The sequence below is a fragment of the Aedes aegypti genome, chromosome 3 (assembly GCF_002204515.2).
Source record: "Aedes aegypti strain LVP_AGWG chromosome 3, AaegL5.0 Primary Assembly, whole genome shotgun sequence".
NCBI classification, from domain to species: Eukaryota; Metazoa; Arthropoda; class Insecta; order Diptera; family Culicidae; genus Aedes; species Aedes aegypti.
This window is the reverse complement of record NC_035109.1, coordinates 319,869,252-319,893,527: the sequence shown is the minus strand read 5'-3', so window position 1 is coordinate 319,893,527 and position 24,276 is coordinate 319,869,252. Positions and strand designations below refer to the sequence as shown.

At 35.0% G+C, this 24,276-nt stretch overlaps 1 protein-coding gene across 1 annotated transcript in view; it reads left to right on the top strand.

Moving 5' to 3' along the window:
• The first annotated feature begins 3,849 nt into the window (after positions 1–3,849).
• LOC5572397 (low-density lipoprotein receptor-related protein 6) overlaps positions 3,850–24,276 on the top strand; it is a 196,701-nt gene continuing 176,274 nt past the window's right edge. The window contains exons 1-2 of the mRNA XM_021853594.1: positions 3,850–4,644; positions 15,734–16,608. Of these exons, the coding sequence (XP_021709286.1) occupies positions 16,440–16,608 (169 nt within the window). The 5' untranslated portion in view covers positions 3,850–4,644; positions 15,734–16,439. The remainder of the gene's footprint in view (positions 4,645–15,733; positions 16,609–24,276) is intronic.

The following is a 24,276-nucleotide window of genomic DNA, read 5'->3' as shown; positions in this document are numbered from 1 at the left end:
GATTAAGAAACAAAAATTTTGAAAATAAGATTTCTCAATTGGACCCTGGCTCTAAGCCATTTTGTAAATTATCTAGAATTTTGAAAAAACCTTAGCAGCCAATACCGGCATTGCGAAAAAGCTCAAAAACTTGCCATGCAGTTTTAAAGCGCGCTCAATTTTAATTTAGGACTTACAAGTCAATTGAAAATCAAGTTACTCAGGAGTTCAAAAATATTCTAAATCAAGAAAACGTTTTCGAATATGACTGATTTGGAAGAAGTGAGAACTGTTATTGAAAAATTCAAAAATATGAAAGCTCCTGGCGATGATGGAATTTTCTACATCCTCAACAAGAAACTTCCAGAAAGTAGCTTATCATTTTTAGTTGATATACTCAACAAATGTTTTCAATTAGCATATTTTTCTGACAAATGGAAAAATGCTAAAGTTGTACCAATTTTAAAACCAGACAAAAATCGTGCAGAAGCTTTTAGCTATCGTCCAATCAGTTTGCTTTCCTCCATCAGTAATCTTTTTGAAAAGGTTATATTGAACAGAATGATGGCCCACATCAACGAAAATTCAATTTTTGCCAATGAACAGTTCGGATTCCGTCATGGACATTCGACCATTCATCAACTTTTACGTGTAACAAATTTAATCCGTTCCAACTTCAATTTTCCAACATACATTGTTTGAATAATTCAAAGTTGACAGATAATCGTACACTTCAGGTTGATTATCAGAACTCCAGATCTGAAAGACTTCCTGTAAGAGCTCTGGGGTCCCCCAAGGCAGCATTTTGGGACCAATATTAAACAACATTTTCACATCTGACATAACTGAGTTACCTCTGGGATGTCAAAAATCTTTGTTTGCGGATGACACAGGCCTCTCCGCCAGAGGACGAAGTCTGCGTGTCATCTGTAGTCGATTGCAAAAAAGTTTGGTTATTTTTTCTTTATACTTGTAAAAATGGAAGATTTCTCCCACATAAACCAAAAGCTCTTTATTTGAAACCTTCAAGTAGACATGTTGTCACGATGAGAGGGATACCAATAAATTGGTCAGATGAAGTTAACTATCTAGGGCTCATGCTAGATAAGAATTTAATTTTCAAAAACCGCATTGAGGGCATTCAAGGGCTTGGTATAGTACCAATGAGTTACATAGCATATCCAATATTGGAACATTGGATGAAATGTCAAATAAAATAATTAATAATTTCAGGCAAAAATCGTTACAATATTCTATTGCCACGATTAATGCGTTATATGTTTAGGTAAAGTTAGGTTAAGTAAATTCAAAGCGTTTTTTCTCTCTCTTATAAGCAGATCAACTCACCTGTAAAAAATCTGAACTGCTACGGCAAATGGAATGTATTATGTTGTTAACAAATTGTTAATAAAAGCTTAAATTTGTTTTAAGGATGATAGTGTTGTCTAATAACACAGAAAGCACGCTGCATGCTCATTGCTCATCAACTTGTAAACACTTAAGCAACGCCGGGAATTCACAAGATTCCCTTCGTCAACAATATTATTTCGAACCATGTAAACTCAGCTGCTCTTCTCTCTCAATTAAGGCGACACGGGAGACCGTGTTATTTTCCCTATCTTTCGTCTCACTCTAACAATTATCATCAAAACTTTGTGGAAGCAAATCTCGAGTTTTAGTGAACCGATGAAGCTGAAAATGTATCGGGTTGGGCACTACATATATAGAATCATAGTGATACATTTTCGCATCGATATTTGGAGTGGTTCTTGGGATTTGCTTCTTGAAATGGATAGGGTGATTATGATGACGTCCCGTGCGGCCTTAAACTTCTACACATTCTCTCGGCATTTAAGAGGAAAATAACCATCATCGTTTTCCAATTTTGCAAAACCAGTTTTCTTGCTCAAAACTGAAGCAATGCTCAAGAAAATCTTTGATTGCGTTGCACTTGCTATATATGATATTTTTTTTTCATAAGGATTTATTGAAATTTTAACAAAAAAAAAACTGGTTTTCAAATTCTGATGATTGCCAATGATTGAATGATGGATTCTTAAGCCTTAAGAACAAGAAAATTATTTTCGGAAAAATCGACAGACGCATTATGCTCCAAAACGGACCAATTGACCGTATAATATCAGTATAGTGTACATTAGATTGATGCAAAATTTGAAATGTTTGCTCCCCTATGCTTAAACGATGTTAATTATGGTAAATAGCATCCTCCCAAAGTTTGAAGTGATTTTGAAGAAATTTGACTGTGCACACGCCATTTGAAGTTTATATGGAGATTACTATGGAAAACGCCAATCTTTTGTGTTCAGCCCTCTATCTATTCGTCATAATATTTTATGGAAAAGTGAACACACTCATCTCATGTGAAAACTTTCCAGCTACAACTTTGCCGAAGACCACTTTTTGATTGGATGACAGGATAAATTGTTATTCATCATCATAAAGTTGGTTTGCATGTAACATGCTTCACCAACTGTTCGGCAGGCAACATTGGAGCTCCTGGTGGGAAGAATAGATCAAAGTAATCCAGGCTACTATGTTCTGCAGCAAAAAATCAGTGTTGCTCTAAATGTAATTGAATGATCATCTCAGCATGATTTAGACTTTGTTATCAATGATAACAAATTATCCTTACGTCCCATCGAAATGTGGTCTTCGGCAAAGTTGTAGCTGGAAGGATTTCACGTTAGAAGAATTTGTTCACTTTTCCATAAAATATTATGACGGAAAGATGGAGAGCTGAGCACAAAAGATTGGCGTTTTCCATAGTAATCTCCATATAAACTTCAAATGGCGTGTGCACAGTCAAATTTCTTCCGAATCACTTCAAATTTTGGGAGGATCATTTTCATCATAATTGACATCGTTTAAGCATAGGGAAGCTAAAACTTCAAAATTTGCATCAGTCTAGTGTACATTCTGTATGCATTGGCATTACTTTGTCCAAAAAGCAGCTTGAAACACGACAATAAAAGTAATCCATAGCATATAAGAAATCATTGTAGTTATTGTATGTAGTCTACTTATGCTTGACGAAATAAAAAAATAAATAAAACGATTAGATCACGAAAAAGTTTGATAAATAATAGTTGTCGTTGTATGGAAACATTAACAAAATCAGTGACGAGTTGAGGCTCAATATTATGACGGGCTGGAACATTTCTGACAGTGGCATCAGGTTCAGCAATCCCAAATTTATCAGAGACAAAGGATTGAATCCTCGCAAAAATCTTAATTTAGTTTGGAAACGAAATCGAATCGACGGAGGAAGGATTTATTCATAAAATGTGTAACGCAAAAAAATATTGGAAAATAAATGTTATTAGTCTTCGATACTTTGTTGTTACACCTTTCGTTAGGTTAAGTAAGAAACAATTTGATAAAACTTTGAATTTGAATCATTTATGCTCCCTTTTCCACTATTGTAACGCTTTCGATAATCTGCTTTAAGCAACATGCACCATAACGCTCTCCAGCGTTACACGGTTTGAAGACCCGATGAACGCCGCTCACACTCACGGTGTATTTTCCCGAATGAAAACAGCTTGAACAAAAACCCCGTAAAATTACTCACCCTCACACGGCACCGATGGGCGGACTAGGATAAACAAAACGCGCGTAAAACCACTACTACCGTAACCGTTATTTCTCGGTGGAATCGATGTCGGACTTTGTTTGTGTGGGTGTACGACTCGATTGATGATGAATGAAAACCGTTGCGTGTGTGTACGTTTCTCCTGTGGCAGAGTGCGGGCGAATGAATATGCTGCTTGGTCAAGTGCGAATGAGAGCACGGCTGTTCTGGTGCTAGTGGTGAGTGATTGCGAGAGCTCAGGAGCTGCACTGCAAGTGAAGTTGTAGTAAGTCGTGTTTGAGCCGTGCTACGAGTCGCACGTACGCCCTTTCGTTGCTCCGCGTGTGTATTGTTCTATTTTTAAGTGGCTTTAATTATTGTGATTCCGTGCGTGCGGGAATAGAGAAGACAATAGTGACTGTCGTCGTTGTTGATTGTAGACTGCTATATTGTGGCTTTTCGATAGAACCAATCGTGCCGTATGGTCGCTAACAAGCTTTAATGACCGGTGGTAATTGAATTAAGCAGCTTGCGGTGCGCACTTGAGTCTTGAGTCTGGTTTGGGAAGCAGCAAAAAGTGTGGTCCGAGTAAAGCTCTTAATAGTGTTCGTGTCTGCGATGGAACGTCCCATCAGTGTATCCAAGAAGTAAATCTCGACTCTGGTCTGGCCATCGTCTTGGTCTTGGTCGCCGGTTCTTCGTATCGAAGATCTTCTGGATCTTGGTGGCGTACGTGTGCTGTTGATGGAAACCGTACATGTGTGGTGCCTGCCGTCAGCCCTCGAGAATGGTGGTGTTCAATCAGTCAGTGTGTTGTTTAGTTAGTTAGATATTTGGTTTTATTGGAAGTTCAATATATGTGAGCTGCCAAGGATGGCCGTAGCAAAATACGAGCTGTAAAATAATCCGGTGTGGGGAAGGATTACGAGATTTTCTGTTGAGAGATTTCAAGGCGGGATTGAGGTTTCGAACAACTTGTGCAATAAACCAGAGACAGTGCTGTGATCTCTCGAAAGCCAATTTATATGGATGCTCAATTCTTAAGCTTATCAAAGGATTTCTAACTTTTATTGGTAAGTAGTATTGTATAGGATGTTTATCGTTATTCATGGGAAAAATTCCATTGCACAGTGGTCTAATTTTGCACTATAGATGAATATCACTTTGTAAGCATTTTGAAGATACCTTCAGTAAGATAGACAGTAAAAATGTAGTGACTCAATTTCATCGAATAAAACAACAAAGTTAGATAAATAGATATATTTATTTAAGAGATTCGCAGCCAAAGTTAAAATACTTTAACAAAAAACAAAGGCAGGGCTGCTAGCGGATCTCTTTCAAGGTCCAAGTAAAAATTGAGCAAATGTAAAAACTGAAAAATCAGTTTTTTTTTTCTTTTAAAGCAACAAGTCTAAGGAAGTAATATCACACAGATGTTTTATTTGGCAAATAAGTAAAAGAGCTATGTGTGTATATTTTTTTCGATTTGTTGGTTTAAAAAGAAGAAACTGCTTTTTCGTCTTTGACATTTGCACCGTTTTTACTTGGGCCTCTTAAGAGAATTGCCCCAGTAACCATTAGTCCGCTGATTCGCCTTTTTTGCCTTATAGGGCTATTATACGGCTAATAAAGGGCCTGTCAGCTGTATAATGGCACTATATTAGCACGCAGGGCGAATTAAAGTGCCAATTGGTTACTTGGGTGATCATTATTTTAATGTAAGTCTTTAAAAAGTCAGTTTTCAATAGTAGGTCCCTTAAATTTCTTTTCTAATCAAAAAAGTTTCAAAAGTTTAAAAATTCTAGAGCTTCAGGGAAAACGTCTGAGGTTCTTGCGTGACTAATTGTTTAATTAATTAGTCCAAAAATTCCTGTGCTTTTTCAATGGATGCTTAGAGGATTTACTCCAGGAAATTTTCAAGCACTTTAATTGTATTGCTTAACTCTAAGGACTGTTCATTTTATAAAGTGGACACCTTGTTTATGCTATATCTTTTTTTATTTATTGATGAAATCGTAAACGGTTTTCTGTGTATCGTTCAACTATTACTCTACAATGTTTTGAAAATACAGAAACTTACAAAATGCTTTCGGTTGAAGAACTAAATAGTTTTTGCAAAAACTCCTGAGAAAAACTGTTCGTCAAGTTTAAGCATTATGTTTCGCATGAAAAAAATCCTAAATTTAATGAACAAATTGTATGTTGGTATCCTTTACTATTCAACTTAAGGTAGAGCTTTTAAAAACATCAATAATATTCCATCAGTTTCCGACGCTGAGTCACTTTAGTGATCTATTCCTTATGGACAAATTTGCTGATACACCATCTTTTTACTACCAGCAAAAAAGTAAAGTAATAAGCGTGTTCAAAACTGGTTTAGATTACTAAAGAAACTATATATGTATAAAAAAGCAAAATCTTGAGTTTTAACCGCATTCTTGGGTACTAAATTTACTCTTTATGGTCGTTTTATTGAAAAATCCCATACTTTTAAAATTATATACGCATGTTTATCGATCTAGACTCTAGAGCAAACTGTAAGCGTTTTTCTCAAAATATTTTGATAGGTAGTCTCAGAATAACACATTCTGAAAATTATACATGCAAAATAAATTTGATTTAATTCAAGCAGTGTTCCCAATCTTGATGATTGTCATTGTGCTTTGAGTGGTCTTCTGAAAATAAATTATTTGTTTTTCTATTGTGCTTAAAATATGACGTGGGGACTAAACCAGCAACTCTATGAAGGCGTAAGTTATTTTCATTATAAATACTATATTATTACTTCCGTGTGGACGTACTTTAAACCTTAAAATTCTACTCATATCAGTTCCATTTAAATTTAAGATATTTTTCTTTAAAAAAAATTGATAAAAAATGATTTTATGATATCTGCAAAATTGCTTCTCCAAAAATAACTTGATATTTTTTAGCAAGCTTCTAATTGATGATGCTTTCTAAGTAAAAAAATATAAATTGTCTAATTTTCCTGCCGATTTTTAATAATCCTTGATTTTGAGAACCTCCAAAAATCGACCGTTCTAAACGTTGTGCCTTATTAGTGTGAAATCATATAATTTTGGTAACTTTTTTATTACCACAGCATTGTACAATATTAGTCGAACGATGTACAGAAAACCGATTTCGATTTCATTGATAAATTAAAAAGATATTGCATGTCCAAAGTGTCCACTTTATAAAATGAACAGTCCTTACTGCCCATAAAATCATAACTATCCCATATGGATTTTCGAAGCAGCACCAATTTCCATCACAACATTCATGTTACAATATAAACTTTACTATTCATATAAAATTAACGTACTGTGTTTGAAAATTGTGTACAAAAATATCAAGTTGGTGCAGACTCTATATGAAATTCCATGGGAACATCCATGGATGAATTCCTGGTAAAAAATATTTCATTGCAAAATTTCTCAAAGAATTTGTGGAGGAATTCCTGAAGGTATCTCAGAAGTAATTCCTGAAGGTGTCTTTAAAAGTATCCTGGTTTAAATCTCAAAGAAAACATAAACGATAATTTTGTATGAAATTTCTGAAAAAAAAATGCTGGTTGAATTCTTTTGTATGCTCCAAATGGAAATCTTGAAGGGAATCATACAGCAATGGATGAAAGTATCTTTGGTGGTTTTCGTGAAGGAGTCTATGAAGTAATTTCAGGAGATATCCTTAGAAAAAATCACATTGAATTCTTCAAGGTTTGACTTGATTTTTGGAGGAGTTCCTTAGGAAGTCCGTAAAAGAATCACTAAATGAACTCATGAAGAAATTTTCGGAGATCATTTCGAGGGGTTACTTAGACAGAGGTTTTCCAAGGAATTCACAAATGCTTTCAAAGATTTAAGCAGAACTGAAAACTTTTACTGAGTTGTTTTTTCGCAAGGGATCCTCTCCACATTTTCTCAACCGGGAAACCCTGGACCTCTGACCTCGTTCTTCTGCTTTCACCTAGATTAGGAAAAAATGCTTTCGGCGTTTTCCGAAAGGATTCATCAAGAATCTCTTTTTGCATTCCTCTACGGATTCTTCCTGAAAGTCGTCTTGATTTTTCATATACAGTATCGGAAATATACCTAAAATGCACCCATTTTGCATAAGAAAACGTTGTTTGTGCATTTTATACGTTCGATACTATATTACTCTAAGGATTTCTCTAGGATTTGTTCCTGGATTTAATGTAACCATCGAATTCTTGGCGACTGTTAAACTTTCTTCCAAGATGCTTAGTAGTTGAAAAACATTAATTAATTAAATTGATAAATGAAAAAGATTAATTGAAAGTTTTTTTTTTTTGCTATTATATGGCAAGATTCACTTCGAATTACAATTTTTGTTAGGGATATTCCTTGATAAATTCATAGCATATTCCTGACAAGTTTGTGGAATTTGGGGCATATGTGCTACCTTAAGCAAATTGTTTGTCCAAAGCTTACCCATCAATCTCATAAACACTGTGCCAAATATAATACCTTCGAAAAATGTTAGTTTTAAATCTTCTCAAATATCATCCAAAATAGGGTTTTTTTTTTCAGCACTATGGGGCAAATGTGCCATCGTATAAACATCGATTTTTTTTCTGTTTACTTTTTATATTACCAATGAAGCAGAAGCTAATTGCTAATTTAAAACATTTTTTTAATTTACCGTCATAAGGGGATGCTTTTTAACAAGGTTTGCATGTCAAACTCTCTACTAGTCAATTCGAATAACAGAAATTGTGGTTTTTGACTCATTTTCTAAGGATGTAGCGAGGTCAAAAAGTTCATAATGTGTCATCCACAAATTACGTAACGCTCTAGGGGAGGGGGGGGGGGGAGTAGGTTCACGCAAAAATTTGAAATTTTTCATACAAAAAACGATACGGTGGGAAAGGTTGTCCAATTTTAGCGTTACGTAATAAATGGACGCTGCCTAACACGCCGAAAGGATGTTATTTTAAATACAAGTTGTCAAAAACAGATAAACAAGTAGGCTTTGGAGAAGACCCCGCAAAATTCCTACACAAAATGGCAGATGTGTGTTCTTATTTTTCCAACTATCTCTTTGAATTTTTCGAGAATATTATTCCACACAAACACATCGCAATCCTTCGCAAATGCGAAGGAAACACATTGTCCCGTTCTCAAGCCATTTCGTGACATACAAACTCCATTCCATTTTTATTTATATAGATTTTGAGAATAAAATCACTTAGAGAGCAAATATATCTGCTATTCCCGTTCTATAATTCAGAAACCACTACATATGCCACATTTATCGATATCTGAAGGGATCATCGACTCTTGGAAATATCGAGTAATGGAACAGAATTGCTTTGGAAAGCTACTTGAGGGGACCATCATAGTAACCATGAAAGTTTGTTCTTAGTATGGTTCCATGACTCATGGAAGTTTCGCTGTATTTCATTCTATTATTATGATGTTTACACTTTCATTATTTTTACCCCAACAATTTTCTTTCGTTTACCAGGTGTCACTTTTGTCCCAATAATAATAGATTTCAACCAAATTGAATTTCGTGTGTAAAACTAAATACTTTTTATTACAATGGCCACAACAACTTCCTCATTTGAACAATTGCACGATGTACCACACATTAGAAAAATCTGTTTATAATTTACCATGCTATTTAAAAACAACAGAATCTTTAAGAAAAATCCACTGAAATTTTAAAATAAAAACCGCCATAAAATTCAGGCAGAGATTTACAAATATACTCATACTGATTATTAAAATCACAAAATATGAAATTTTTCACACTACCGATTAAAAAATTAAGCACCAGGTGAAATCGCTCAAAATAATAGTTGTTTTTCTTTTGTAGGTTTTTGTTTAGCAAAAATTTTGTTAAAAAAAAGATTTGTTTATGTACAGTTAACTCTCCCTTACTCGATATTCTTTAACGCGATATCGAGTTAGAGAACCATAGTAAAAGTTGGTTTTCATGGCTAACTCGATGGTCCCTTGGATCGCAGTTGCACTGGTTTTGTGTTCTGTATCTCGATACCTCCCTAACTCGATGGTCCCTTGAATATCGAGTTAGGGAGAGTTGACTGTATTTATAGCTTGGGTGGAAATTGTTGAAACGATGACTAAAAAAATCCAAAAATTCAAAATACAGCTGATATTCAAATTAATGGAACTATTAGTTTGAGCGATTTCACCTGGTGCTTAACTTTTCAACCAGTAGTGTTAAATACTTCAAATTTTGCGATAATGAAATTAGGGATGTTTGTAATTCTCTGTCAAAATTTCATAACGATTGCTCACTGGCAAACAAAGTTATAGCATGTCAAATTTGAGCATTTTGTAACTGATTTCACTACTATTATTCTGAACACAGCTGTATATACAAAAATTTGGGACCTTCCTTAGCCGAGTGGTTAGAGTTCGTGGCTACAAAGCAAAGCCATGCTGAAGGTGTTTGGGTTCGAATCCAGAATTGGGTTCGGTGGGTCCAGGATCTTTTTGTAATGGAAATTTCCTTGACTTCCCTGGGCATAGAGTATCATCGTACCTGGCACACGATATACGAATGCGAAAATGGCAACTAAGGCAAAGAAAGCTCTCAGCTAATAACTGTGGAAGTGCTTTTAGAACACTACGCTCAGTAGCCGGCTTTGTCCCAGTGGGGATGTTAATGCCAAAATGAAGGATATACAAAAACTGATTAAAATACGTGAAAAATTAGAGCAATTTCATCCCACTTTTTGTTTTCATTGTGTTCAGAATCATAAGAGAAAAGTTTGTTAAACTTAAAGACAAAATATATTTTGTCGTTTTTGTACATCACAAGATTGTAAAAACGACTTACATTGCACAAGATGTGCTGGAAATCATGATATAAAAGTGTTCGTCTGAACAAGACAAAATTGGTGGCAGGAATGAATTGTTTCTTAGCAGTTAAAATAGTCAAAACACTAAAAGTAGGAGCATATGGATTGCTGCAGACTTTGCACAGTATTCCAATTTGAATCAGAGATGCAAAAAGACGAACAAGGCAGTCCGAAGCGATGATAGAGTTTAAAGTTTCAAATGAAGAAAACAGCAGAATATCTGATCATCAAATATTGAGAATTGATCTTGATCAGAGTGATGGGTCTTTTGAAGATGTTTTGATAATAAAGTGCTGGAGCCATTATTCTGAAGATGCATTATTAGCATTGCTGAGAAATAAAATGCTTCATGAGGGCGCAAGACTGTTAGATGAAAAAGCTGATGTTTTAGCTACTGTTCTTAAGGAAAGCGTAAACAAACTTGTTATTGTGAGAAATCCTTATCGATCCCGGAAGAAATTGTGTACAGTAGAACTAAAAAAACTGAAACATTCAAGAGATGAAGCTTATGGAATAACAAGTCAAACTTAGGATGAAGTTGAATGTCAGAATTATACTTTACTGAGGAATGAATATTCCAATTCTCTTAGAAAGACCAAGGCATAATACCCTTAAAAACAGATAAATTTGAATAGAGGCGGTAGTAAACAGCTTTGGAAGAAACTCAAAAAATTATGGAATAATGAAAAGAACTCAGCTAGTTGTATAAGTTTCAATGGGTCAAATATAGAAGATGGTAATGAAATTTGCAATAAGTTTAATTCGTACTTTGTTCAAGAAATAAAAGCAGCATAGAAAACGTTCATGAAAATTATAATGATCAAAATGGTCATTTATCAGATCAATTGAGTGTATTTCGGCAGATTTCGTAGGAAGCTCTCATAAAAGTAGAATATAGCATTGGAATCTTATCTGGTGTTGGACGTGAATCTTCAAGTACTGAAGAGCAATTCTCGCTGAAACCAGGCCGCCATCGGCACCCATCGTTACAATTCCAATTTTATGTCACTGATCGCTAGTTTTCGATAAAACTTAAGGGTGGTCCTTTCTGTTTTCTCAAATTGGTGGACCCCTCGTACGCCAGCTTTCTGAACAGTTTGCGAAAAAGCCCATTTTTTGATAAATCTTGGGTATTTCTTCACGGGATATGTCTCATATTTCGCTTGGAACACATAGCAAACTTAATGGCATCGTATAGAGAAAGGATATAGTTTTCATTTGAACTTGAAAAAAATTTGGCGGCCATTTTGAATTTTGCCGCCATTTTGAATTTAGTTAGAAAATTCAATTTTTCACCATTAGCGCACCGCTAGTTTTGAATTCTGAGATCACCATCAGAAAGCTGAGGAAAAATTGCGTAAGATAGGCTACAAAAACTAGGTGAGCAAAGGTATTTACCCTATGATATGAACGATGTTCTACTATTTTGACGTATATGGCGAGTGCAATCAATGCAAACATAATTTTTGAACAACAAAGAAACAAGTTTTCAATCGTTGGTGTATTTTTTGAGACAGATGAAGAATAGGAGTATTAATTTGAGTGAAAAATCTGGCGGCCATCTTGGATTTTGACGCCATCTTGGTTTTAAGTAGTAGAATGAGTTTTCATCTTGTTAGCACTTAAATTTCAATGCTACCGTTACACTTATTCTTCTTCTTGTTCTTCTTTTTCCTCACGTTACGTCCCTACTGGAACAGAGCCAGCCCTTCAGCTTAACTAGTTTTAAAAACAAATTATCAAATAGGATTTTTTTACGCTTATTTGTTACCTGAATGATTCTTCTGCATATCTTCGAGTTGTAAAATAGCATTATTTCCTTCATTTATTTGGTCTGAAACCATTGATACAAATGAACAATCAGTTGAACAGCTGAGATAAGATAAGAAAGATAGAATCTGATTGTTTTTTTTTAACGGAGGCCTTATAATTCAACATGATGAGCAAAAAATCATGCAACTGCTAAAAACCAAGATGGCGTCGAAAGCTAAGATGGCCGCCAGTTTTTCTAACCTCGAAATTATACACCTGCCTTTCGGCATTAAGTCCACATTAGAACAAAATCTGCTTCTCATCATTCAATTTCGCTATTTTTCACATGCATGTTGGGAGGTACTAAAAACGATACTTTATGACTTAGAAAATCAAGGATGTTTTTGCTTCAAAATTTAAGACTTTCATTATAAATTAATGCACTTTTGTCAATGATTAACGGTAGAACTACAGATATTACCACAAGGCTTACTAATGTCCCGACACGCAATCTATAAACTTCATACAATGAACAACAATGCACAGGGTAAAAATATGTTTGTTTAATACAATCAATGTTTTTTGACGGTTTTCATTTATTGAATTTATTTATTCATTAATACTGAATTCAAAGATATGTCGAAGAATTATTCTGTTGTCAGAAATCGCAATAAAAAAAGAAAATTCCTGTTTAATAACCTGGATTTATAACTAATAAAGCTGAGTATCAGGCTCGGTTCCAGTAGGGACGTAACGTCAGTAAAATGAAGAATAATAAGAAGAAGAGTATACGTAACCTTTTTTTATTGGTAGCCTCTAAATTCGACATGCTGAGTGCTATCAAGGTGAAAAATAAATTCTACTACCTAAAATCAAAATGGCGTCAAAATCCAAGATGGCCGCCAGATTTTTTCACTAAAAATAATATTCTTATTCTTTACTCGACTCGAATAAAACACCAAAGGTTGAAAACTTGTTTCTTTGTTGTACAAAAAATGATGTTTGTATTGATTGCACTCGCCATATACGTCAAAATCGTATAACATGATTTAGAAAATCGTTCATTTGATAAGGTAAATACCATTGCTTACCTAGTTTCTGTAGCCTATCTTACGCAATTTTTCCTCAGCTTTCTGATGGTGATCTCAGAATTCAAAACTAGCGGTGCGCTAATGGTGAAATATCGATTTTTCTAACTAAATTCTAGATGGCGGCCAAATTCAAAATGGCCGTCAAAATGTTTTCAAGTTTAAATGAAAGCTATATCCTTTCTCTATACGATGCCACTAAGTTTGCTATGTGTTCCAAGCGAAATATGAGACATATCCCGTGAAGAAATACCCAAGATTTATCAAAAAATGGGCTTTTTCGCAAACTGTTCAGCTAGCTGGCGTACGAGGGGTCCACCAATTTGAGAAAACAGAAAGGACCACCCTTAAGTTTTATCGAAAACTAACGATCAGTGACATAAAATTGGAATTCTAACGATGGGTGCCGATGGCGGCCTGGTTTCAGCGAGAATTGCTCATGAGGAAATCTCAAGAGGAATTTATTCACGATTTTTTGGATATCAATCATGAATCTCTGGAAAAAATGCTCGGAGAATTTCTGGAGGATTACTTGGAAATATCTTTGAAGTGATTCATGTAGCGATTTTCTTGGAGATATTCCTAAGAAATTCATTGAAGGAAAATCTTGAAGTAATTTGTTGTAGAATCCCTGAAAAAAAAAATCCTGGCGGAATCTCTAAAGAATTTCCTGTTGGAATCCCTGAAGAAATCTCAGGAATAATTCCTGGAAGAATCTCGAAAAGTCAACCTGCGGAAATTGCTGCAAGTATGCTTGGAGGAATTTCCGCAGAAATCACTGTAGAAATAACAGGAGTAATTCTTCAAGATCCTTGGAGGATTTCCTGAATAAAGTCAAGATTTTTGGTAGAGATTTTCTTGGTGGAATCATTGGAGGAGTTTCTGGAAAGATTTCTGGAGGATGAACTATACGAATATCAGGAGAAAACGTTAGAAGAATCCTTGAAGAAATTTCTGAAGGAATCCCTGGATTAATTGCTTGAAAAGTTCCCGGAAAAACCCTCGGAGAAATTCCTGGAGTGTAGATTATACTTGAGGAACCTATGGAGGAATCACTAGAGAAACTCTTCGCAAAAAGCTCTAGAAGAATCCTTGTAGAGGTTTTCCTGCATGAATCCCTGAAATAATCTTTTGAAGAAATCCTAGAGGAACACCTGATAGGATTCCTGGAGGGATTTCCGAAGGCATTCCTGGAGCCCTATTGGAACCGATCTAGTAAATCTAGTAACGGTCAAAAGTTTTCCCTGGAGAAATTCTAGGAGGAATCTCTAGCGAAATGCCTAGTGGGATTCCTGGAGAAATTGCTGTAGGGATTACGGTAGAGTTTATTTTTGAGGAATGTCTTGTACAATCCCTGGAGAAATCTTCAAAGGAATTTCTGGAGAAATCTCTGGAAGAGTGTTTAGGAAAAGCGCTGATGGAAACATTGGAGATATTTCGGGAGGAACTCATGATGGAATCTCTTATCTTGGTTTTTCTTAAGGAATTCCTGAAGCAATATTTGAACTGAGGCCAAGATAGCCGTAGTAATAAATACGCAGCTTTTCAGCAAAACCAAGGAAGGTTCGAATCCCATCGGTCGAGGATCTTTGCGGGTTGGGAATTGTATCGACTTCCCAGAGCATAAAGTATGTTCGTACCTGCCACACGATATACACATGCAAAAATGTTCATCAATAATTAAATAAATGTAAAAGTTCTCATATCTCGGAAAACATGTGATCTCGCCCTAAAAGCCATTGGTAACCGAGTGTGTAGCTCCTTGTTTCTAAGCAAATGAACGGCTCAGGATGGAAACTATCACCCCTGGGAGATAGAGGAGGATCTTTTCTTCATCGTAGCATTGTTGAATAACGTGTAAATTCATTCGTTTGCTCGGTAACAACTAGCTTAACACTCGGTTACCAATGGCTTTTCGGGCGAGATCACATGTTATGCGAGATATGAACACTGAGCTAGCAGGCTCTGTCCCGATTGGGACGTAACGCCAGTAACAAGAAGAAGAATTTTATGTTTGGTATTTGGCATGGTGCCTATTTAGATCTGGATGAAAAATTATGTTTTTTTTTTGTATAATAATGTGTATAATAATTGTGAGTCCATATCATTGGCAGAATCCATACTTATGTCCACAATTGACGAATATCAATTTTCAAGTTGACTAGTTTGAACTATATAACTATATATGTATATATATCGAGATAATTTTAGGCAAATCTAATCAACGTTGATGTTTAGGTAATTCATAAATTTCCTCACAACAGAGACATACAATATTGTTGAACTCTACTTCCATCTATAAATTAAAAATAATCCCAAAACGAATCCCACTGTGCACCTTTACTCCGATATTCTAAACTATACGCAGTCTAAACTCGACAGACAGTATTGATAGTATTTATTTATTTACCACACGTTTTAGCTCACACCGAAAGACTGCTCATTGGTTTGTGTTTCGTTTTGCAGATACACCTCAACCACACATCCAAGGCGGAGTGAAGCGTAACTCCGTACTCCGCACACTTCAGATTCAACCGGTCCTTGCATCGAGTCTTCCGTATACACACAGGTCACTCACGCGATCAGCGTACAACACCCTCGAATCGCACCCGGAATGAACCCAGCTGTGCCGAACTCAAGAATCGACGAATAACAGAACAGAAAATCATCATAACAAGAGATCTTCTACCAAGTCCGTAGACCGTAGTGCGAAGAAGGATGTGTGCGCGAGCGAAGAAAAGTTTCGACTGCAAACGAGAGAAGTTCTAAACAAGATCGCTACCACACATCTGGAGAAGAACCCCGGGAGAAGACGGTATCGTGTCGATCGTGTCCCGTGCGTTTCGAAGAAATTGGTGCGTTTTTATAGTTTTCCTTCGGTTTCCTCTTGTTTCGACGTTTTGACAAGTGCCTTATACGCCTCAAAACATACAGCGAAGAATTTTACGATTCGGTTGAAAAGCGAAAAGTTTTAAGGAAGTATCATTCAGAGCAAGAATAAGGTGAAAATTTGGGGGTGATTTCATGAGCGAAGGTAGAAGAAAAGGTCGATAGCTAAGCTACATGTGAAGAAGAATTCCCAATAGTTGTTGTGTGTCGCCTGGTTTGGCCAGGCTAGTTAACGTGCGTGTTTCTTTTGGCCGTTGGGTAGTCAGAGGCTGAGAATGACGAGATGGCCTACGGGCCGAAGATTTCGCGATTGTCGCGAGCAGCTGAATGTCGTCGACGCCCGGCGTCGTTGCTAGTGTCCACTAGCTCAACTGGCCGGTTCCCGTGGATGCTGGTGCTGATGCTGGTACTGATTGGCGGAGGTGGACCATTGCTGTCGACTTCGAGTACAGGTTTGTGACTTGTTTAATTTCAAATTTATTCAAAAAGATCACTTTAAAATCGCTGTTTAAAAAACTATGATGTTGAAAAAGAGAATAAAAATAAGTAAATTTGAGTATTGTACCTTTTAATTCCGTTCTAATTATATTGTGACTAATACGCGTATTTTGATTACCAGTTGGTCTTCTTCAGTATCAATCACTCGCATCCACTGTAACTGACACTGAAGCAGACTATAAATGGTAGTCGAAATACTCGTATCCGTCAAAAGATAAGCAATTAGAGCGAAATCAAAAGGTACTTAATTAATTGAAAGATATTCAACAGTGTATCATGTATTTCACAAGGAGTTATCGGTACCGGATTTCGAACGTACAAAAATTGGAAAAATTCTTAAAGAAGCTGTTGAGGACTTCTTGGAGAAATCTTTGAAAGAAGCTTTTTAGAGGTTCCTGAAGGTATTCGTAGACAAATTTATGACTGTAATCCTAAAGAAATTCTGGATAAACTGTAAAAAGTTTGATAGCTATCTTGGAATAATTTCCTAAGGAACCTCTACAAAAAATCCAAAAAGAAGTATTTCCATTGAAATTTCTGGAGCAATCCTTCGAATAACTTCTGGAGTCATCTCTGCGTAATTCCTGAAGGAAATACAGGAGTGGTAAAAGCTATAAATAATTCTTTGAAGAATTTCTAGATTAACTGTTAACTTGTTCCGTTACCCATAGCGTACAGAGCTCCAGAAGGCCATTAAAAATTTTCAATTTTTGCTTTGAATTTATGAATTCACCACGCATAGAGAAACCATGGAACTTACAACCAATCAAAACTTCCAATTTCTAATCTTGAAATCGAATCCATTTGGGTTTTTGGCAACGCTATCGTTCGATAGTTATACCGTCTAGCAAACCGGCGACAATACCGATAGCGATTTCAAGCACATCGTCCTTATCAGCTCATCGCCGCTGTACAGCAGCGATGTTCCCGATAATGTTAGCTAGATAACAAAACGAAAAAAAAAACACAGTTTCGCTTTGTTACAAAAATCTCATTAGGGCTGTTCGCCTTGCGCTTTGAGTCAACATTTGCATTCTCATTGTGTGATAAAATCTTCGATTTGTCTGTTTGAATGTTGGCAATGGAATTGTGCCTTGTTCTCAAAGGCGCCATGTTTGCGTAAGAAGCCCTTCGAATGATACTTCACTCGAAAGATTTCATATCATAATACTGTTATAACCCTCCCAAGAAGGTACACGAACGTAGTCAGTAGGGGTAAGCAGGGGGTGCCATATTGAACTCATCCCGGAAATACAACTGGAATCTCTCGAGAAATGTGATTTTCTTTCTAACGATGTCTTGAGTAAAATCTTAGAATAGTTTTAAAATTTGCTCCCTTCCCTGTATTTTTACTCTACGAATTCCGACTAAAATTCCTTCAAATATTCTTCTCCAGTAAAATTTCTACGAAAAAAAAATGTGAAAATACAACCAGCTACTCACCAAACAAAATCATCCTAAAAAAATATGTTAAGGAGTCATTCAAACATTCTACTTATTTTTCCTCTAGTTCTTTTAGTGCAATTTCACGAGGAATGTGACAAGAGTTCTTGAAAAAAAAAAATTCCATTATCCTAGGGCAAAAAAAAATACAATTTATAAGAAAGTTGTAATCTATTATAACGACAACAAGTTTGAAGAAGTAGTGTATTTGACCATATAAAACAAACGACGAATTTTATATGAAGGCCACAAGCATGTTCAAAAATCGATATTATATCGGGAAATTTCAATCAAACCATGTCTCATACAAAAGTTCAAGTTCAATTATGCATGTTCGGTGTATTGATCTACAATAAAAAAATCATGAACCAAATTTTATTTTTTTTTTAAATCAATGAAATTAGTTGTATAACTTTGACGACCTGTGGCAAAAAGATTGTAAATGGTTCAGCAACCCCAATTTTAGTGAAGACATATAATTTGGTCTTCGAGACACGCGAAAAAGTTATTTTTGTTTCGCTGTGTTATTGTACAGCGATTCCTTTTAGGACAACACTAGAATTTGTCGAAACATTTGATAAGAAAATCTTATAGAAATTCTGGAAACTTGTTAAAAATTATATCAGGGTCCCAATAAATTATATCTGGATTTGAGAGTATTCCTTCTTGTATTTTACAAAGAATTACTACAGGGATTCTTCCAAAAAATAACTATTTGGGTTATTTTGGGTATTTTTCAGGTCAGAAAAAAAAAACTCGTGGAAAATACATAGTCATTTTGTCAAGAAAGATGATACAAATTTTTAAAGTGATGTCTGAATATGTCGCCAAGCATACCTTTAAAAATTCTTTGATGAATTAAGCATGTAAGAGTTTCTACAGTGATGCCTACAGAAATTTCTCCTGAAGATACTCGAGAATTTCACCAGACGTTTTTTTCATAAGCTGTTTTCTGCGAAATTATCAAGAAGTTCTTCAAGAATTTGTTACAGATATCTCAGGAATTTATTTTGTTTAATTCTTTTCAAGGTTCTTTCTAACGATGTCTTGAGTGAAATCTAAGAATAGTTTTAAAATTTGCACCCTGTATTTTTACTCTACGAATTCCCACTAAAATTCCTTCAAATATGCTTCTTCAGTAAAATTTCTACAAAAAAATTGTGAAAATACAACCAGCTACTCACCAAACAATATCATCCTAAAAAAATATTTTAAGGAGTCGTTCAAACATTCTACTTATTTTTCTTCAAGTTCTTTTAGTGCAATTTCACGAGGAATGTGACAAGAGCTCTTGAAAGAAAATTTTCCATTATCCTAGGGCAAAAAAACTACAATTTATGAGAAAGTTGTAATCTATTATAAAGACAACAAGCTTTTGTTTCAACTTGGAGACCCTTATGCTCCAAAATACCGCTGTTTACTTGATTTGAGGTCGCTGAATCTATTGCTACAGCACGTCTGCTTTTTGAGATATTTATTTTCCAAGAGTTGCTCCGGAAAACAATCCAGTGTTTTATTCAAAAGATTGCTTTCATGTATTTTTTCAAGTAATTTGTCTTTATTTTCCAAGGATTTAGCCCAATATTTCTCCAACACTCAATATCAATGCAGGGATTGCTTCAGGAAATAGTTCAGTGATTTTCCTACGAAATTCTGTTATTTTTATTTGTATCACTTCATAACAAATACAGCACATTTTTTTTAATGGTCCATTCAGAATAGACCCATATGAGAAAATTTCTATAAGTATTTCTTGTTGGATTGAATGAATTATTACTTTAGAAATTTCTTTAAAACAAATCTTGAGTAATTATTGAAGAAATTGCTGAGAAAACTTCCGATGGGTTCTGGGGAAAATTTATGTATAAATCTCAGAAATACACTTCCGATAGAATTTTGTAAGTATGTTTAAATTTATCTAAAGAGAAGCTTTAGCTTAGCTTATCTGCAGACTACAATATCGATGGTTGCTATTCCGTGACCGAAGCCAGTGAAAATGCACAAAGAATCAACTAGAAGTTCGGCTTCAGTGTGTTTTTTCAGATTTTTTTTTTTGAAGTTTTTTTTTGAACAAAGTGAGCCTTTTGCAAGTCTTCACTTATAGTGTCGAACCACTCGATTTTTTTGAAATTACAAAAATAAAAGCAAAAGGAAAGGGGTGTTGAAAAAATGTAAAACGTGAATAAGAGTTTATGCCGACAACCACAGTGGCAAACCATTCATAGCTTGTTGTAACGATAAAATGTACAGTCATACATATGTAACTGATTTGAAACAAAAGTATGAAACGAGCTCACCAATTGATCTTTCATCATTTATTGAGTACCAACAATCCACTTTCAGCACTCCGAAGATGCAGGAAAAATAAAACTTTTGTGTTTGTTCCACGAATGAAGTGAGGGGAAAATAGTCGTCTCACTTTGAGTGAGCGATTTCGACAGTCGAATGCAGTGAGAATGGAATGAATGAATTAGAGTGAACTCTCGTTGTATTCCGAGAGTCGATATATATCGACTTTGGTTACTGTCTCGTGACTTGTCCATCCCGAAGAGAATCGTAACGTCCTAGCCAGAGCTGGGAAAAGTTCTGAAAGTCACACTACAGTAGGCAAGCGTAGCAAATCACAGTCAGCGGATCCAGTGAAACTCACGCGTATCGCTGCTGTAGGCAAAATGCCTTGAAAATAGCAAAACACCCGTTGCTAAGGGCAACTCAAAACTACTGTAGAAAAATGTTCTATTTCCCGCATTTACAGCCTTCAATGACACTACTGATTTAGGAATAGTAGTTTACGGAACAGGTTGCAGAATGATGATTTTTACAGCACAAGTCGAAAATCTATCCTACGAGGCTTATCGAGTAGGACAGTTACGACGAGTGCTGTAAAAATCGAGTTCTGCAACGAGTTACGTAGTTACGTAGTAAGTTACGTACGAGTTAGGTACAACATTTTTGCAGTTTCGTAGAACACCACTTGAGGGTATCAGAAATTATATCGGAATGCAATCACCATTATTTTACAATTTCTGAAAAATTGTTGTGTTATGATTCATTACGCAACTCAAAACAGTTGCGTAATGAGAAAGCGTTGCGTAATGAATCATTACAGCACTGGTTTCACTATTCCCGCACTGCATACTTCAGTGCAGGAAAGTAGGCCATTTCATGACAGATTGGCGAGATGAAAAACAGCCTATTACGATGAGAAATTGCAAAAAATCATGTACCCAATATAGGCTACTTGATGAGATTCACAATTTTGAACTACAGTATTAGAAGAGCCACGTGATTTTCGCAAAAACTCAAGCCTACTACTATTATCATTTCCAGCACTGGTCCTGGCTTATCGACTGACTTATAAATGGATGTGAAGAAGTAAGTTTTATGAAAAATAATTTAATTCAGACATGTGTGTCAACATACACAAACCAAGTATAAATGTATTTGTTTGCATTGAGTGATTTTTCTGCTAAACTTTGTGAGTGTAGCTGAAAGTTGTCCATTTTGATTCTAGCTGTGCAATGTGTTTTGCAATCTGCCATACCGTTTTATTTGTTTGTTTTATTTGTAAATAACGAAGTGCTTCTAAGACAATATTCCAGGAATACTTTTAACGAGTTTCACCCGGAATTTCCGTAATACGTCTTAGGATATCCTCAAATAGTCGTCAAGGAATTGGTCACATATCATTCCATGTGTTCCAGTGGGAATTACTTAACTCAACAAAAGTTGTTTCATTCAGTTATACCAATAATTCCACCAACTTTATTTTTCAGTTGTCTCGAGGCATCAATAAATTTTTAGATTTTACAGCCAATGACTACTTTAGAAATTTCTTTGTGGTTTTCTCCAGTGATTGTACCAGGAATGGAAGAAATAATTCAGACATTTTCAGGGATTCCTTAAGGAAATATTTATAAATCACGTGTTAATTTTCTATGTTTCCAACGCGAAACTGTGGTCTTTGGATAGACCCCTCTCCCTATCAATGACAACGTAGTTTATGGACAGACCCTAATATAAATCCATACATGGTTTTTAGGAACACTTCAAGTATTCTTGAAGTATTCCATAAATTTTTCGATATCTAAGTATTCTGACAGAAGGTCCCTCAGAGATTCCTTTCAAATTGATCTTCGAATTTGGAAGGATCTAGAGATTCTTCCGAGATTTCCTCAAAAAATTCCTCTGCATATTTCTCTAGGAACTTACTAGGTCTCCTTCAGGTAACCATCCAGAGGCTCTTTAAGAAATTGTTCTCAAAATTTCTCCAACATTTACTGCAGAGATTGGAGTTTATTTTTAAACATAAGCTATTAAAGTTTTATTTCTTACAATTTTTACAAGAACTACGCCAAAGAAACTCCCAAGAATATACGGGAGCTCATTTATTTTTTTTTTTCAAGTAGAACTCCACCGTAAATTTATGTAAGGTTTGATCTTAAGATTTCTCAAACAATTCTTTCAGGAACTCTCATCAGACTTTTCTATGAAGTTTCACAGAGAATGTTCCGAAAAGATTTCTACAATAATTCACTCATAGATCGATAATTTTAACGGATGGGATGTTGGGCCAATTAAACCGAAATTGGTCCGCATCGGTAGCAAAGCAGAAGAATAGTCCTTTTGTCAAGTTTGATACTACTCACCAATCACCAATATGAATTAATATGATTGAAAATGGCATACGGTTTTACAAATGCTTATCCCTGGGAATTACTGATTGTGTTTTGAAGGACTTTTTAAAGAAGTTTTTTAAGGAACTGTTGAAAGAGTTTTAAGCGATCTGGAGATGAATGTTTGAATGCAGTTCATTAGGATTCTTTTGTAAAAAAAAACCTGCAGGAAATGGACCCGATGAAAATTTTATTACTTTTTATTTTTGGTGCAAAAATAACAAAGATATCATGGGACAGATCGAGCTGTCCGAAAGTGGGGGACAGGAGGTGCTGGACCAAAACTGTAGGTTGACCATATTTAGTTCGAATGTAGTACGAAATACATTCGTACTTTTTAATTATGATAGTTTTCCATTATGCTTGCGACATTCAAACTATTTTTCCATGTTCAAAATCATTACTAAATAAGCTCAAATTTAAGGCGATACGTAAATTTTTCATCAGTTTTCAAATATCTCTACTTTTCCAAAAAAGCGTGCATATTTAAAGGTTGTGATATTCTAGGCAATTATTACTCTCTATAATATCTTCGTTTTTGTCTTCCCCTAGATTCCAAAATTAAAAAATTAATGTTCATATTTTTCGACTTCATATTGATTTGTCTTTATATGAAGAATTGAAACAAATTCCAAAAAATGAACATCCGCGTTTTGCGTTTTTTTTATTTAAACGTAAATTTGAAGGTATCAGTCGTGTTCAATTTTATTTTTTCCATGGTTCCTTAATTCAAAATGTTGCTGGATTTGGAGTTTTTAATAATCTTTTGGCTCATTTTTTCAAATTACAAAATCCTTGTTTTATATTCATAGCTGAGGTAGCTTCTTTATATTTGCATGTAACTTGATTAGACTTTTTACTCCAAACTTATTTATAATATGTTCTGATAGTTTGAGTTCTCTTCACGCTTTGAATTCCATGAACTTTAATTCAAAAACTCATCACATTCTTTCGGAGCTTAAAAATCTTTTATATGATTTATATACTCAAGGATTTTATTGATAAATTCCCATGATTCAAAAACATATCTGTAAATAGATATTTTATTTGCACTTTTTCACGAACAATTTCGAATCAACAGTTATTTATATTGCGTAGATTTGAAGGATTAAAATTTATGCGATTGTGGGGAATGTTATGAATATATTGATAATATTTATTGATTTATGAAACCTAGAAATACATTCGTTAAAAGTTGGGAAATCTTATACCAAACTCCTCCTACATCTGTTCGTGATATACTTGGAAGTAAATTTTATCCCACTTTGAAATTCTTATATGATTATCTAAATGAGATATCATATCTTGTTTGATTTTTATCTGCCTTAATTTTCTTTGTTTTTTTACAGGATTGAAATTTGAACCACCTACCAAGAGAGATTATTGTTTCCATTTTTTCTGATTGAACGTAAATATTATCTGTTATGGTTTAATCCGAGTGAGCCTTTAGATTATAAGATTTTTGTTATAACGTTTTAGAAAGAATAAAGAGGTTTTGTGTCT